Source organism: Aulonocara sp. 'chitande type north' Nkhata Bay, linkage group LG23, assembly GCF_057382095.1.
Source record: "Aulonocara sp. 'chitande type north' Nkhata Bay isolate Kocher_YH1m ecotype deep benthic linkage group LG23, A_spYH_male_GT1.1, whole genome shotgun sequence".
NCBI lineage: Eukaryota > Metazoa > Chordata > Actinopteri > Cichliformes > Cichlidae > Aulonocara > Aulonocara sp. 'chitande type north' Nkhata Bay.
Genome location: NC_141365.1, coordinates 2,252,701 through 2,269,529, shown reverse-complemented (window position 1 = coordinate 2,269,529; position 16,829 = coordinate 2,252,701). Strand labels below are relative to the sequence as shown.

The 16,829-nt window shown below is 43.8% G+C and overlaps 1 protein-coding gene and 1 long non-coding RNA gene across 2 annotated transcripts in view; one reads left to right on the top strand and one right to left on the bottom strand.

Moving 5' to 3' along the window:
- obscna (obscurin, cytoskeletal calmodulin and titin-interacting RhoGEF a) overlaps positions 1-16,829 on the bottom strand; it is a 39,277-nt gene that overhangs the window by 6,506 nt on the left and 15,942 nt on the right. The window contains exons 34-68 of the mRNA XM_086284096.1: positions 16,543-16,809; positions 16,126-16,392; positions 15,623-15,889; positions 15,217-15,483; positions 14,791-15,057; positions 12,553-14,718; positions 12,406-12,478; positions 12,234-12,322; positions 12,039-12,148; positions 11,689-11,889; positions 11,479-11,561; positions 11,095-11,268; positions 10,858-11,017; positions 10,646-10,747; positions 10,384-10,548; positions 10,097-10,255; positions 9,816-9,993; positions 9,493-9,606; positions 8,390-8,557; positions 6,637-6,739; positions 6,419-6,548; positions 6,221-6,326; positions 3,714-3,822; positions 2,421-2,551; positions 2,227-2,339; positions 1,898-2,066; positions 1,707-1,794; positions 1,431-1,631; positions 1,288-1,348; positions 1,131-1,208; positions 879-1,051; positions 669-695; positions 425-577; positions 198-243; positions 47-124 (exon numbers count right to left, since the gene is read on the bottom strand). Coding sequence (XP_086140222.1) covers positions 47-124; positions 198-243; positions 425-577; positions 669-695; positions 879-1,051; positions 1,131-1,208; positions 1,288-1,348; positions 1,431-1,631; positions 1,707-1,794; positions 1,898-2,066; positions 2,227-2,339; positions 2,421-2,551; positions 3,714-3,822; positions 6,221-6,326; positions 6,419-6,548; positions 6,637-6,739; positions 8,390-8,557; positions 9,493-9,606; positions 9,816-9,993; positions 10,097-10,255; positions 10,384-10,548; positions 10,646-10,747; positions 10,858-11,017; positions 11,095-11,268; positions 11,479-11,561; positions 11,689-11,889; positions 12,039-12,148; positions 12,234-12,322; positions 12,406-12,478; positions 12,553-14,718; positions 14,791-15,057; positions 15,217-15,483; positions 15,623-15,889; positions 16,126-16,392; positions 16,543-16,809 — 7,043 coding nt within the window. The remainder of the gene's footprint in view (positions 1-46; positions 125-197; positions 244-424; positions 578-668; positions 696-878; positions 1,052-1,130; positions 1,209-1,287; positions 1,349-1,430; positions 1,632-1,706; positions 1,795-1,897; positions 2,067-2,226; positions 2,340-2,420; positions 2,552-3,713; positions 3,823-6,220; positions 6,327-6,418; positions 6,549-6,636; positions 6,740-8,389; positions 8,558-9,492; positions 9,607-9,815; positions 9,994-10,096; positions 10,256-10,383; positions 10,549-10,645; positions 10,748-10,857; positions 11,018-11,094; positions 11,269-11,478; positions 11,562-11,688; positions 11,890-12,038; positions 12,149-12,233; positions 12,323-12,405; positions 12,479-12,552; positions 14,719-14,790; positions 15,058-15,216; positions 15,484-15,622; positions 15,890-16,125; positions 16,393-16,542; positions 16,810-16,829) is intronic.
- LOC147300822 (uncharacterized) lies at positions 8,359-12,461 on the top strand. Its single transcript, XR_015127298.1, has 3 exons — positions 8,359-8,582; positions 8,697-8,762; positions 11,707-12,461. It is a non-coding gene; the product is annotated as an uncharacterized LOC147300822 (long non-coding RNA).

The window sequence follows — 16,829 nt, the reverse complement described above, 5'->3', positions numbered from 1 at the left end:
TTCCTTTTGTATCCAGGCAGGTATTAAAGCTGCAGCAGGAACTCACCTGCCACTTCCTTTTTGAAATGAAGGCTTTCAGACTCCTTGTATTGATTTCATCCGTGTCTTCTCCTGCATGTTCATCCTGACAACAGTCCCAATGTTCAGTAAGTTTGACATTCACAGTTTAAAGGAAACACCTGATGATATGACCTCACCTGGATCCAGTCATGGCCCAAGCACTCAAAGGCAGACGGTCGCTTCCTAGGTACAGAAACATCAGAGACATTCTCTGTTTCACCTTAAAGCAACTGGATCCAACATAATGAAGCTATAAGAAGCTTAGCAGCGTTAGCATCACTGACACAGGGTACTTTCTGTCGTTTGCACATAACTTTAAAAATATCTCACGAGCCCACGTAAAACACCAAAAGCGCTTCCTTACTCTGGGTCAGGCTGAAGGAGCGTGTGGAGAAAGTTCTTGGCTTCCGGGCTCCTGTACATGACATCAGGGGCGGCCCAGTTCAGAGTGCCCTCCCCCACCCTCAGCAGTGTGGCGCGGTCAGTCTCGCCCACAAAAGGGCACCGACACACCAGACTGTCCAGATAAAGTTTAAGAGTCGTTACATTTTTGGATGTTCTGTGTTTTTAAGATTTCAAGATTGCTTTCAAAAGGCGGAGATACATACCAGAGAAACGCGACAACCCCCACGGCCCTGACAAGACAGAAACGATTCAAACGTTTTGTTTCAACTTTTAACTTTTGTGCACTACTGCAAATAATCGTTTACTTTTATTTAAATCTCCGTATAAAACTAGAGGGTTGGTTCTGCATCTGGATGTAGAGAAATATACAGTATTTGATTTATATCTAAAATACATGTAGCCGTTAAACTCACCAAATATCAGTGGCCACAGTTACTGGTTCTTGGTGAACAATTTCTGGGGCAACAAATTCAGGCGTCCCAAACATGCTGTACTGGTGCCTGGATGTGTCTATTTCCTGGCAGAAGCCAAAGTCACAGATTTTGATCTCGTCTCTTGGGGGATACACCATGAGGATGTTTTCAGGCTAAAAGGAAGAAACATGAAAAAGAGACTTCGTGAAAATAAATCCCAGAGTAAATAATGCAATGCAGCAGAGCGCTCACTTTAATGTCCAGATGCAGGATGTTCATGCTATGAATGTGACCAACTCCCTCCAGAATTTGCTGTATGAATGACTGAATCTGAAATAAGAAGACACAACACGTGTCATGCACCTTTTCTGCAAGACTCAAATCATTTAATAAAGTAAATTAAATATACCTCTTTTTCTGAGACCGATCCTTTCAGTAATAAATGATCCAGAAGCCCGTGAGAACAGCAGCTAGAAAAGCTGTTAAAGAACTCACAGCTTCAATATGTGGTCAAACACACAAATTAACTGTAACACGTAAGAGGTAGGATACATTTCTGTGATCAGCACCAAGGTGCGTCTGGTGCAAAAGAAGTCCAGCAGACAAGCCATTCGGGGGTGAGCGAGGCGGGACAGCAGGTCCCTCTCCTGGAAGGCCCTGGTCCGAGTGCTGCTCCGCAGAGGCAGAAACTTGGCAGCAAAGACTTCAGCGGTCCTTCTGTGGACGACGCGCTTCACTACTCCGAACGTTCCCCTAAAACACAGAAAGATGATTTACTGCACATGAAATCTTGGCAAAGATAATGCTAAAGAGAAAATGCAGATTCACCTTCCGATTTCATTGTGGACGTCATAGACAGAGAACAGCTTCCTTCTTTTTCCCAGCTCCAGCTCTCTCTCCTGGAACTCCAGGAGTCCTGCAGGCAAAAACTAAAGCTGCAACTAACTCCAGCGCTGGAAACAACAAACGCATGCTACAGCGACGAGCAGCCCTTTGGTTATTTTGAGCTCCCGTGTTACCTTCTTCCACTGTCAGCTCAGCCTGACACGATGCATAACCAGAGTTGTTGTGAGCGAAGCAGGCGTACATCCCACTGTCCTCACCCTCGGTGCACACTATGGTTAATGAGCAGCGGGCACCATGTTGTCCCATCCTCACATTCTCATTGGCTGCAAGCTCCTCTTCATCCTATTAATGTGAACCAGCAGTTTCATTTATAAATAAGCTTTCAGATTGAAACCAGCGGTTTGTGATCTTAGAACAATGTGATTCCCTGTTACAACCTTTGAAGAGTTGATATAGACCAAAAAATCCGTTTAGAAAACAACTCAAAAAACTCTGCTCATACCTTGTACCACTTTATCTTAGGTGCTGGTCTTCCTGTGATGATGGCTGTAAATGTCGATGGGTGACCCGGCTCTACAAACAGGTCCTCGATGGGTATCTGGATAGAGGGAGGAGCTAAACAAGAAATTTGATTCATGAGCTAATCATGTAAAATGTGATATTATTCTGCATGTTATGAGTAGGAGGCAAGGATACCATCTGCAATTTCTTGTATTTGCTCTGAGATGTAGATCTCCTCTTCTTCCTCGAGGTAACACATGGGCTGCTGTGCTGCTGGATCGGCTGACGTGGGGGCGTAAAGACTCACTTCAGCACCACCCTCAGCGCTGGAGACAAACATTAGATTAAGGACACAGTTATTATCAGAGATGGACAGTAACGCGTTACGCGTTACTGTAATCCGATTACTTTTTTCAAGTAACGAGTAAAGTAAGGGATTACTATTGCAAAAACGGTAATTAGATTACCGTTACTTTCCCGTAGGAACGCTGCGTTACTGCGTTACTAAAACTGATTTTTTTGCGAGAATGTCTCATGACAGTGACGTAAGCGAGTGCGACGTTCGTGACAACAGCTGTGTGCAGATCAACAATGGATCATATATCGAGTGCAGAGAGAGTATGAGCGTGCAGCATTTAAAGCGTGGAAGTACTGACCTTACTTTGAGTTTGATTCCATAAAAAGTGACAAAAACATTAGTGTCCGCTGTGCGTGGGAAGAAAACTTCTTTTTACAGCAAAAAACCCCTAAACTTCCAAACAAGCACCGAGTAGCTACGACGTAATGGGAAACTCACAGAGAAACTCGCGGATTCTTCCACTGACCGCGGCACACCTGCACCAGGGTAACCCTCCGCCTACCCCACTCCTGCTTTACAGGTGAAAATAGAGCAACAGGACCGCTGAGTCTTTGACTTTATTTATTTTCTGCTGTGTTTTACTTGCATCTATTTGAAAGACTGAGTGTAAACACAAAAATATTTTATTTTATGAGCTGGAATGTGCAGAAAATAGGTTTAAATGTTAAACTAATTTCTTCCAGTCAGAGAATGTTGCAGATAATTAAATTTTTGCTTGATGCATAAAGTTAAAAGATTAAAACTAATAAAACAAGTTTTAAAAAGAGACTTTTCCATCTGATTACATTTTGTATGATGGATTATGCAGAAAAAGTAGAATTGGGCTGAAAGATCTATCGCTTTATCACCTACTCAGGTTGTAAATCGTGTTTTTAAAAAGTAACTAAGTAATTAATTACTTTTAAAAATAAGTAATCAGTAAAGTAACAGGATTACTTTTTGGGGGAAGTAATCAGTAATTAGTTACTGATTACTTTTTTCAAGTAACTTGACCAACACTGGTTATTACACAGTAAATGCTTAAAATCCAGATCTAGTTTCACAAGCAAACCATTAAACAGAGACAAACATTCAAAACATGATCGGGATGTAATGTGGAAGCGAATGTCAGTGCATAAAGCTGAACTTACTGTTCAGGACTTTCGGGAGGAAAAAGCATCCTTGCAATAGAAGTTGGGTTGAAATCAGCCTGTAACCATTTCTTCACAAATGCAGCAGACCAGCCCTCTGAGTCGGGATCTACGAAGATCAAAACCAACTCAGACAGAAAACAATGGCAGTAATTATATATTTCAAAGGATTTTACTCTTATTAATATGTTGAAAAAGGAAACACGTAGGGTACATTACCTTACAGCGCAGGAACAGCAACAATGTGCTGTGATCCTTACCTTCAGCCTCTGGGTTGGATCTTACCAACCCACCACATCAACAGGACATGGACACATGCCCCCTGCTAGACGGGCGCAAAAGTGACACTTGCCCAGCACATGACCATCTTTTGTTCACAGGAGTGAAGAGTTAGCTGGGCATGCGTTGGCAAGAGGAGAGAGGAGGATGCTGAGTGGTTATTTGTTATCATGACAATGATGACTTACATGGAACTGTCCATGTGAGGAACCTCCTGCTTTAGGACCAGTACAGGGAAGATGAGAAAATACGTAAGTTACGGACAATGGAAGGACAAACATGGCGTCAACAGTCCAGAAAATATAGATATACTCAGATCGTACATGCTATACTTACACTGATTGCTCTATTCTACTGTATTGCTCTGCTTTAAGTGTGGATTCTGTAGCAAAACTAGCAGAGTTGGAAAATCACTGCATAATATTCAGTAACAGCTACTTCCTGTTTTCTGTTTAGTTTGAATCCATGCCTTCTGTGAACAGTGGAAATGTGATGAAACACACAAAACGTTGCATACGGGGTCTTCTCATGGGATGCTGTGCAGTAAGGTATGGTGTCTATGTTGAATGGTAGCCACTAGATCCCATCGTTATGGCAACAGAACAAATGTTAGCTTTGAGAACACCATGTGACCCTAAAACATTTCAGACGTCCCATACATGCAGAGGGTGACGTGCTACAGCTCTACAGTCAGTTATTAGAGAAGATCAACAATGACTCAGGTCTGAGGAGCTTGGAAAGAAAAAAGCGTCTGGACTTTCACCTCTCATCCGAGAAGCTTCCTCAGTTCTAGGGTCAAATGGTGGAGAGTCCCAGATTTACACACCTTGGCCGTGCGATTAGGTGGAGGATCATTAGGGGGTCCATGTCCCTCTTGGTGTCAGCGTCCTGGGTCGGAGCGACCCAAGGTCCCGGAGCAGTTATGAATTATATTATTATTATTATATATGTATTTTGTTATTGCTGTCCCTCGTTCTCCCTGCTTGTAGATATATGTGTGTATGTAGGTGTGTGGGTGTGGCCCTGGCAAGTGATTGGCCACACCTGAAGTCCGTGACACACCTGCAGCTGATCAGGCCTCGTCGGAGGAGCTACTTGAGAGTGTGGTGGAGCTCTCTCCGACGCGGGATCATTGCGTGAAACTTCCAAGTCAGTGTGTTAATCCAGGAAGTACTGATCGTGTTTGCCCGCGGGAGGAGGAGCGTGGAGAGGAAGGACAGCACGCACAGGGTGTGCAGAGTCACGACAGCGGGGAGCACGAACACGGACGCCACTGGAAGACACACACGGGAGTCTTGGGGAGCACGGGGATTAATTGTGCATCGATATTTACCACACTGTAAATAAACGCACTGCTTATACACAGAGCACCACGCCTGGGTCCTCCTTTCCCCACATCCCCACGGTGACACTTGGGGGGACACTCCCACAGGGCTTAAATCTGGGACTCTCCACCATTTGACCCTAGAACTGAGGAAGCTTCTCAGGTGAGAGGTGAAACGTCTTCAAGCAACTTAAAGAAGTCCAGGCGCCTTTCTTTCCAAGCTCCTTAGACTCCGATGACCTGGATGACTGAGAAGCTTCACAGACAATGACTCAGGTTTTAGATTAGTATTAGAGAGGATGAGATATTTATGTGTAAGTTGGTTTTTGCTGGAAGATGGTAGTTACAGATACTGAGATGATATGGATATGAAGTGTGCATTTTTCATGACGTGCCAAATGGGAAATGGGTTGATGGTGAATAAATGTTGACGTGGTTTTATCTCGTGTGATATATGACAGTTAATAGTTAGGATTTTGCATTTGCTGCACAGTGCAAATGGAAACTGCATCAACTCTGTGGCATGCAGCTACAGTGCAGACTACACCCAACGCCATAATCCTTAGGAATCTAGTGACAGCTGGTAGGGTGGTGGGAACTATTCATGATGTGAGTGTGTGTGAAACGGGGAAAGGAAAACGTGAGTAAAGTCTGAAAATGGTGTAAACTTGATCAAATGAATGAAGGGTGGAAAGGTGAAACTGATCCAAACTGTTTGTAGTGAAGGGAAGAGATGTCACATGGTGTGATGTAAGAACAGGGTGACTGGACAATGGCATGTGCTTCACCCTTTCTCCAACGCAGCTGAACTAGTGACAGTGTGACCCCCACCCACTTAAAAAGGCTCTTATGGGTTCCCATCCTAGGTGGAGGATGTTAACTTCATTGGCTGTAACTGTCTTACCTTTAGGAGGTAAGTCCTGTGATTGGTCATTCTCGCGGTCAGTCGGGGGGACATAGGCGGGGCATAAACCTGCCTTGCACTTGACGCCACCAAGTTCATTCCAAAGCTGAACAAAATAAAACATTTTCATACATATCAAAGGCAGAGCTCTGACATTAGTGACACCAGCTGTGTTCACACACGGACGATGTTTTATACCTCACACTCGTACTGCCCAATATCTGCTTCAGTTGCCCTGACGACGGTCAGAGACAGGATCCCGCTCCGTGCATCATTCATAATCAAGTATTTCTGCTGGTCAGTCAACTCTTTGCCATCCTTCAACCACCTGTCAAGAGCAAGCGGCGCTGCATTCAGAAACACAATAGTTGCAAAATCGTAAAGCGACTACAGCGGTCAGCTCTGCGCTGCGATACCTAATTCTCGGTAACGGAGTGGTGAATGTGGAGCAGGAGAACTGGATGTCCTCTCCTTCAATGAGACAAGCACTTTCCAGTCGACTCACAAATCTGGGTGGAGCTGGAGAAAAGAAGCATGAAAAGATCAGGTTTAGCCTAGAAACAACCACAAGCAGCAGCTATTATATTAATATTATAAGAGGTAAGTATTCACACTACAACCTGGGTTTGCCTCTTATTTGTAATTTTATTTAATTTAATAACTGTACAGTACTCTGTTTATAGTAACCACTGTCCTTGATGTAAATATAAAACTGTATGTTTCTTTCCTGTGTCCTGTTTGTTTGTATATGTGTCTTTCTGGCTGCTGTTACAACCAAATTTCCCCTTGTGGGACAATTAAAGGATTATTCTATTCTATTCTATTCTATTCTATTCTATTCTATTCTAGTAACTCCGGAGCTCTCAGGGGAAATGTTCTTACCCTTACCCTTTGTAGGCAAATTTAAAGTTGGATTTATGAAACGTGCATAACGGTGTATGTTGTTGCATGTTAGTAAATCAAAATCATTCAGACACAGCAGCGTTGTGCAATCAGCATACTATCTGCATACTATCTGCATACTGCCCCGCTCCATTTCTCTGCAGAAAGAAGCACAGATGTGAAATGGCAAAACAGGTGACTATGGTGTAAGAACGAAGCCCGCACCTCTCAGGCAGGGAATAAGGTCAGACTATAGAAAATTACACAATGCTGTCTGAGGTCCAAGGAGTAAGACGGAAGAGGTGTAGCTTTTCAAAGTGTTTCGACTGGAGTGACGAAACATTTAAAAATAAATCAATAAATAAAAAGCGACGAATATGATTTCCCCTGAGATCACTGCAGCTTAAATAAAAAACACAAAGTTGATACGAAAAAGCCCAACAGACCACGAGAAAGAAGAGAAACAGGTGGAAGACACGGACAAGGTGCCGTGTGTCAACCTAAAAACAAAAACTCACTACAATGAAAAGAAAGATCCAAATTCTCAGCATCAAGAAATCACGCTGCCGTGATGGAAGTCATCCTGAAGAAAGGTAATGTTTAAGCTATGATAAAATAAAATAACGTATAGGGGAATATGTTTAAATTACAAAGGTTAAAGGCCACATCGCTACATTTAGTAATTTGTTTAATTTACATGTTTTCTTTTTGTTGCAATTCTGTGCATTTTGTTGTTTATGCTGTTTAAAAAAAAGGACATTTTTGTAAATAATAACCAAAAGGCAATAATAAAAACAATAATTATTGTTGTTGTTGTTAGTTGTAGAAGTAATGGTGAAAGCAGTAGTAGGTGTAGTAGGTGTAGTATTCATTTTAAAGATTTGTGTTTAAATTCCTAAGGCAACCAAGAAGTTCTTTATTTGTTTTACGTCTAAATGTGTTCCTAATATTGATCAATCATGGATACGTGCGTGAAACAGTCGCGTGATTTACGCACAGATTTGTTTGTAAGTAAATCAGCATCACAAAACTTTATCAATCGCTGAGAAATTATACAAAGTAGTTCCCTGACAACAAGGAGAACCAAAACTTTCTCGATCCACATGTTTGAAAAGACAAAACAAACACTAACATACAAAGTAAAAGACAAAGACAAAAGTAAGAAAAAGTTAAAGTAAGGAGACAAAAGCATCAGCAGCTGAAACAGGCTGCGTGCCGTCTGACGCATGCGCACATATCAATCGAGCCCCAGTGTTAGCATAGCTTAAACTCGGATTGGTAACTCACCCTGCACCACCACCTTAGCCAGAGTGCCAGCTCTGCCCATGAAGCTGGTAGCGTAGCACGCATACTCTCCGGAGTCCTCCGCAGTGAGGCTGTCCAGGATGAGACTGCAGGAGCCCGACCGGTCTGCGGTGATGATGTGACGTGGGTCGTCCTCCAAAGGAAGGCCATCTAGGAGGAAGGGATCAGGATCCAGGTAGGTTCATCACTGTGACCATAACACTCAATTATGTGGTGATAAACTCGTCTGCTATTCTGGACACTGTCTCCGTGACATGTCACACAAATACACGTTTTCTTTTCTTTTTAGGAACACAGTAATACCTGAAAGTGAAACCACCTTTTTGGGTTGTCTTGATGCATCTCAATCATCCAGGTAAGTAAATCTCCAAAAGTTGATTCTGTTCATCTGGACGTAGCGTTTTGTGGGAGAAACGTTTCGTCATCATCCAGGTGACTTCTTCAGAAGATAATTTGCATAATTAAGATGAAGGAACTGACCTCCCAGCCCATTGTTCCTTCAGTGGGCTGGTTTCAGTCATCATATGTACTCTTTATAAGATTGAAACCTGCAGTCAGCTGAGACTGAAGCAGTCACCTGGATGAGTGACCAAACGTTTCTCCCACAAAACGCTGCGTCCAGATGAACAGAATCCACTTTTGGAGACACTGGGTTGATTTTTAAAGTGGAAAAGGTGAAATGCAGTTTTATACCTAACACGAGTTCAGATGACAAAGGATTGGCACGTGATGAAGTGCGCAACAAACTTACAAGACAACCCGATATAAAAACACGAAAACACAAATGTATTAAATGTTGGATTAACCATTACAGAAGCATAAAAATGATGCTGGTACTTCAGGGCAGGTGTAAGCCTCACATTAGGTGGTCGTCTGATAAATGTGTTCAGCACAGTATGTAAAAGTTGGCTTAACTGTCAGTTCTTCATATAAGTCAGAGTTACTTTGAATGCAAAATGTGGATACACGACGGCATAAATAACAAGATATGTATGCGAATGAGGGCAAACAATCTGATCTGATAAAACATCAAACAGATGCAACCATGTGAAGTATAATTTTCTATTATGTGTCTATTTTCAAACCTTTGAGCCAGCTGATCTCTGGTTTTGGAGATCCTGACACTTTGCAGGTCAGCTTGATTGTTTGTCCCATCTTCGATGTGCAGTCAGACAGCAGTGAGCCAAACACTGGGGGACCTGTGGATGCAAACACACAAATATACATCAAGCACACAGCGTAACTGGACCCATCAGTTTATCTTTGACTGTTTATCACTGAAATAACTTTTAATCCAGCGTTTCAGAACTGAATGTTGCCGTGTTAGGTTAATGAATGAAACAGTATTTAGTTTTATGGTTTTATCATAAAAATGTTCGATGTTCAGTACCTGGACTAACAGACTTACTGTTAGTAGGCAGGCTGGAACGTTGCTGTAGCTCCTTCAGGTCTTTAAGCCAGGACAGTTTGAGCAGCGTGGAGCTGCCCTGCAGCGTGTACCTCCTTATGGAGCCTCTGTGTTCGTGCCACAAGCCCCAAGACCTTTCGTCTCCACCCACAGTCTCCTTTATTTCCACATCATTCAGCTGGAGACAATGAGGAGGACGAGTAAGTGGGAGGACGACATGAAGAATAGGAAAAGCAGTAAGTGTACGGCGTGGTGCGACGCAGAACGACAAATGACCTTACCTTCATTTTGTTCTTGAAGGTGTAGGTGTCTCGGTTCATGCTGGTGTCTTTTTTCAGTTTACACAGTACAATGCATTCCCTGAAGAGAAAGACTTGTCTCTGATGCCCTCTAGAGGTGGTCTTAATTTCTGGAGTCTCCTCCAACACTGTGAAGGATCCCTAAAGAGAAGAAGACGTGAAATCATTTGTGCGTTTCTGCACAACTAGAATGTTACGACAGTTTTTTTTGGTTTGCTTGTTTCATGCTGGAACCAGATCTAAACTGTATATAAGTCATTTTTGCCCACCTGACGCACGGGCTCGCCCAGGGCAATAAGAGGAGCCGGGTAGTTCTCAATCAGAGACACCTTGTGCAGGTTGTCTGACCTCCAGGGAAGGCAGGACACCAAAGAGAAAGCATCCTCCAGCAGATGGCAGCTCTGGCCACTCTTAGCTTTATTCTTGATTAACTCCTGCAGGTAAAAAGTTGAACTTTTCATGTGACACACTTTAAAGAAGATTAGCCCTAATAGCCTTAAATGTTAAATGGTATTAAATCTATATGCTGACCTTTAGTAATGCTTGGTAAGTTTGAATTCTTTCCACTGGTTGCTGGAGGAATGTAAGGACATCCATAACAGCACCGTCCAGCTTACCAGCTTCTGGTAACTCCTGAAATATGCCAGGAAACAACAACACATTAGACTGATGTAGTAATCCTGCTCTCCACACCTTTGTTTCAGCAGCATTAAATGTTTATACTTGAATTCAGTTGTGAATACCTTGAAAAACTGTTGGATGGCCTTGTCAGCGATGCAGGCCTCTGCCTGAGCTTGACCCACCATGTAGTGCAGATACTTCTCAAAGTCTTCTCTGTGTTTGATCAGATGCATGGCCACGTCATCATCTGTGGCACACTCCCTCAACCCAGGAAGGACACACCTGAGAAAACACGAGTTCTGTTACTGTGATTTGACACGTTGATGCGTTTTGCCTTTGATCTAGCACGTGTGTATCACCTCTCGTGTAACAACACGATGTCTTTGATGTTCCTGAAAATGAGCTCTTTCTGGTTGAGGACGTTAACGGGGATGCGGTAGCTGGAGTCCAGAAAATTTAGCTGCTGAGATATAAACATCTTCATCTCTCTCACAAACTCCTCCTCTCCGTCAATCAGGCCTTGGATCAACTGACTAAAGATACAGGGAAACAAATGGATTCATCACAGAAGCCAAGATGTTATTCAGGACCAGCTGTGATGACCAACACCAAAGTATCGTAGAAGTGCATGAACATACATGAAATATGTATGCATGTATTTACTCTGACACAGTTTAGTCATCATCAGTATAAGTCATCCAGTATCCCAATACTAGTAAAGCTCATCTGGCAGTATGACGCACCTCAGGCCTCTCCTGTACTCTTCTCCTGTACATCCAATTCCATCAAGATCCTCTTGACGTGCTCTCAGCTGAGGGAAGGTCTCCTGTTTAAAATGACAGTTATAACTATTAAAAGCTCATTTTTTAAATCCTCAACGTCTTTGTTGATATAATAATAAACTAACAGTATAGATTTTCAACATGTTTGTCATGCGGATGTCTACATCCCACCTTTCTCTTCTTCTCCAGGTATGCTGGACACAGCCATCCCTGCCGAGCAGGGTTGGTTTTGGTGGGTTTGGTCCTCACCAGCCATCTGTCAGGATGAACAGAGTCCAGCACCTCTACAAACTGGCCCTCCTTCAGAATAAAACTCTCCTTACTGCCACTGTTAGGGCTACAGTGAGCTCGAGCCACATATATTTCAGACGTCTGAGGAAGAAAACAGCAAATACATTATTTATGCCTGGGACGTGTGCAATATTATTTTGTCATACAGTGACTTTCTCAGATTTGTTCCACTGATGCTTAAAAAGGACATAAAAATAGACGATAGCGTGCGTCCAATCAACGTAAATCACCTCTCGTCTGTCCTCTTCCCCCTCCGACTCAGATCCAGAGACTGTGCTGTCCAAGGGCGTGTGGGCACGATGTTTTGGAGATGGTGTCCTCATTTTACTGTCATGGGCCCCTAAACATTTGTAATAGAGGATAGCTTCAGTACACCTGCTCAGAAAGTTGCATAAATAATATATTAAATAAATAACCTTGCTGACCTTTGATCTTTAATAGCGTCTTCGGAGGTTGGGTTGTCTCTTCGTTATCATCCTTCGGAGCTGCTTGTTCTGTTGGTTTTGGTTCTTCCCTGTGACAATATTCATATTTTTGGCATCTTTACAGCCAAACAAAATGACATTCATAGAATAAATCAAATGTTTTATCTGGTACCTCGGTGTGATTGTGGACATCTCAACAGGTTCCATCATATCGGGAGCTGTGTCATAATCGGAGGGACTCGACACTGTTGAAGGCAGAGTAATGAATCATTAGTGCTTCAATGTGACCCAGTCAAGTTTTTAAAGCTAAGTCACTCACTGGAGCTGGCAGCCATGACAGAGGACCGTCTCCTTTCTTGGGGGGTCTGCTGGGGCGCATGCTCTGTCAGCGTGTAGGCCTCCCACAGCGACACGTTCATGCTTTCTGCATAGTCCTCTGCTGACGTGGGCACCTGCACTTGACTCGGTGGCAGATTCTCATTCTGGTCTTTGGGCGGGGCTGCGGGCTTTGTTGGGGCGAGCTGCAAAGGAGTAATGGCTGCAAGAGGTGGGTGTACGGGCTTCTGTGCCACAGGAGCAGGCTGGGGGGTTTGCACCACTGTTATGTTTCCATTGTAGGAGGTCACACCAAACTTATTGACCGCCTCACAGGTATAAATTCCTCTGTCGCTGTTTAACAGGTTCTTGATCACAAGTGTGCATTCTCCATCATCTGTGGTCGTAATCCTGCATCTCTGGTCGTTGCAAATTTGTTGCCCGTTTCTGAGCCACCGTACTGCGCTGGGCTTTCCCTCGACAACACACATTAGTGTGAGCGTACTGTGAAGATCTGCTGTCTGGTTCTTAAAAACCTCTTTAAAAACAGGTCGCATGTCTTTGCGCGTCTTGAAGCCTTTGAAGGCAGCCTGGATCTTGACCGCAGCCTCTTGCATTTGTGGTTCATCCTCGGTGCTGATATCGATCTCCGGCGGAGACTCCTTCAATGGTTCTGTCGTCTGGAGTGCAATCTCAACAAAGGGTTCGTGGGGCTGGACATCCCTGTGGGCAGCTGGTATTTCAGTCAGAGCCTCTGAGAAAGTTTCATCTTCAGAAATATAAAGGAGGGGAATGTCTTCTGCCACCTGTGTTTGTTGTTCTTCCTCCCTCCTCGTTGGCTTCACTGCCAGTCTCACGTCCTGGTCCATTTCCGGTTCTTTTCTCATGGGTTGAACTGGCTGTTTTAATGGAGGGTTGGCAGGCTGCTCTGTTTCCTCAGTTGCTGACTGGTTCCTCTCAAATGCTGGTTTCTCTTCGGCCTGTTTTATTAACGGCTTTAGAAGCTGTTTCATAGGTTGGTCTTGAACTTTTACCACTGCTGTTGTTGGCTCTTGTTCCTCTCGATCCGTCTCCGTGTCCCGTGATACTTGTTTTTCTACACCTTTTACTTTGCTTTTTGTCCTCACAGGAGGCTTTGGATGAGTAAACGCATCTTCCTTTTCTACCGGCCGTTCTGGTTGTTCAGTCGGCTCTTTTTCTGGCTTTGTTCCTCTCTCTGACTCTTTGGACACTTGTTTATTCAGACGACCTCTCTGTTTGCTGTCTTCTTCAGAATCGATCTGTGTCATCTTTAACATTGTAGGAAGGATGTCCTCACCATCCTTCAGTAAATACTTGATTGGTGGCTTTCCATCTGTCAGTTTTCCTTTAGATCTTGTTGGTGGTTTCAAAGGCTCTCCTTCTGTCTTGTCTAGTTCACCTTCATTTTCTAAAGATGTCATATTTTGATCTTTCATTGATTCTTTGCTAATCAACCCTTGCGGTGGTTTCACAGGAGACTTGTCATCCTGGCTTATCGTTCCTACTTCTGCAGCTGGATGTTTCTGCTTCTCCTCAACTCCACTTGTTTTTGCCAAATGTATTTCTAGTTGTTCGGAGCTGTTTTCAGTTCCAGGTTTCTTTTCTTTTTGTTTCCTTTGTGCAAAACATGTTTTATCCAAAGCCCTGTCTGATTGAACTTCTTCGTGGTCAGCTTTAGCTAATTCTTCAGTATGTCGTCTTGTTTGTTTCATCTCCGGTAAAGCATCAGTTTCTTTTTCCAAATGCCTAGCTGGCTCCTCGACCTCCCCGTTAACCCTATAGTCTGTAGTCTCCTGTAGTCTCACAGGTTTATCAGCTTTCTTGTTCACCTCCCTGTCCTTCACTTTATTAATCTGTCCATGTGCTGCGTTCTGTGCACCATCCGTGCCTTTTTCTACAGCTCTTGCAGGCTGAGTGTCCTTTTGGACTTTATCATCATGCTTCAGCGCAGACGGTCTGAGGTCAAAAACAAGCTCCGTGTCTTTTTCTGAATTTGCAATTGATGCTTTTCTTGCCCTCTTTTTCGGCTCAGGAGGAGCTGGTTTACCCTCTGGGACCACTGGTCTCTGCGTCTCCTGAGCAGGAGTTGTTTCTTTTGCCTGCAGCATGATTGTTGGAGGTTGTGCCTCTGCTGGAGTCGGTTGTTGTCCTGGACAAAGGAAATGAACATGAGTGTGTTTACCTTCTTGTAACCTCGCCGATCAGCAATAAATCAACGTACCTTTTACTTGCACCATTGCAGTGGTCTCTATGCTTCCTGCCTGACAAGAGTAGTTACCACTGTCTTCAGGTTTGAGCTCATTGATGATCAGCTGCAGGAAGCAGCCGTCTTGCTTCATCTCGTACTTCCTGCTGGCCCTCAGTGGGAGCTTGTTCTTTCTCCACTGTATTGATACGCTGGGCTTAGACAGCTCACAATACAGGGAAGCTGTACCTCCTGCTTCAGCCTCTATGCTTTCTAATTCTTTGTTGAAGAATGGAGTGAGCTCTAGGTGGGATAGAACAGCCCAACAAATAGTTTGATACAGGGTCAACTAAGAAATACAGAATGCTACGATTTAGCTTACATAATGCTAAAGTGCCACAAGTGCTCAGAAACTGATATTAAGACTCCGTGAATGCAGCTGAAATGCACTCATGCACAAACCTTTCACTGTTACAGTTGCGCTGGTCTCTGCTTTGCCTGCTTGGCACGTGTAGCTGCCGCTGTCTTCCACTTTGAGTTCCTTAATCAGCAGCTGCATGAAGCAGCCCTCCTGCTTCATTTCATACTTTGCATTCGGTCTCACCAGTAGCCCGTTCTTCTTCCACTGCACCATAACTGCAGGTTGAGACAGTTCACAGGAAAGGGAAGCCACGCGTCCTTCTTCAACTTCCATGCTATGTAAACCTTGCTTGAAGAATGGAGGGAGCTCTGAGGTGAGGAAGGAAGGTAACGCTATGTTTTTAATATCTAGCTCATAGTGAACAATGGACTATGTACAAGAAGATGTAATAGATTGTTTTACTATGTAAATGTCTGCTGTGGATGAGTTTAAAACCAGTGTACAAACCCTTTACTGTCACAGTCCCACTGGTTTCTGCACCTCCAGCTTTACAGGTGTAGCTGCCGCCGTCCTCAGGTTTAAGATCTTTGATGTGGAGCTGGAGCAGGCAGCCGTCCTGCTTCATCTCATACTTCCTGTTGGCTCTTAATGGTGTGTTGTTTTTCTTCCACTGCACTGACACCCCAGGTTTAGACACTTCACAGTGCAGGGCTGCTGTGCTTTCCTCCTCGGCTTCTACATTTTGTAATTCTCTCTTGAAGAAAGGAGGCAGCTCTGGTAAAATAGGCAAGGAATTTAAAATTCATAATGTATAAGGAACCATGCTAATACATCACTAACTATATTTTCTCTTTAAACTACAAATATTTCAAGTGTGTGAGTTTATTAAAAAAAATTAAACTAATAGATTATGAATAACAAATAATAGGACAGGATAGAATAACAGAAGGCAGCACTAATATCAGAGCTTTACCAAATGATTGGGAAAAGTCTTTTCTCGCTGCACACACCTTTCACTGTCAGAGCTGCAGCTGTCTCTGCAGCTCCTGCTTGACACCAGTAGCTGCCGCTGTCCTCGGGTTTGAGCTCTTTGATGTGGAGCTGGAGCAGGCAGCCGTCCTGCTTCATCTCATACTTCCTGCTGGCTCTCAGAGGCAGCTTGTTCTTCTGCCACTGCACTGATAATCCAGGTTTAGACACTTCACAGTGCAGCAAGGCGGTGCCTCCTTCCTCGGCAGCCACATCTTTCAAATCTTGTTTGAAAACAGGTGGGCGCTCTGGAGAAAAAGTCATCATACATACAGGATACATACAATACTTCAGGCATAAACAAAAGTCGTATAAAATATCTTTTCAACAGCTAATGTAAGATAGCAACATACAGAATGAAACGTGTGTGTTTGTATGGTGGATTCTGTTTTGCATACCTGTCACGGACACTTTTGCAGTAGTTTCAGCCGTCCCTGCTTGACACGTGTAGCAGCCGCTGTCCTCGGGTTTGAGCTCTTTGATGTGAAGCTGGAGGAGGCAGCCGTCCTGCTTCATCTCATACTTCCTGCTGGCTCTCAGAGGCAGCTTGTTCCTCTTCCACTGCACTGATATCCCAGGCTTGGACAGCTCACAGCACAGCGATACTGTACTTCCCTCCTCTGCCTTCATATTCTGCAGCTCTTTTTGGAAAAATGGTGCAAGCTCTGCAAAAAAATAGAGGAAG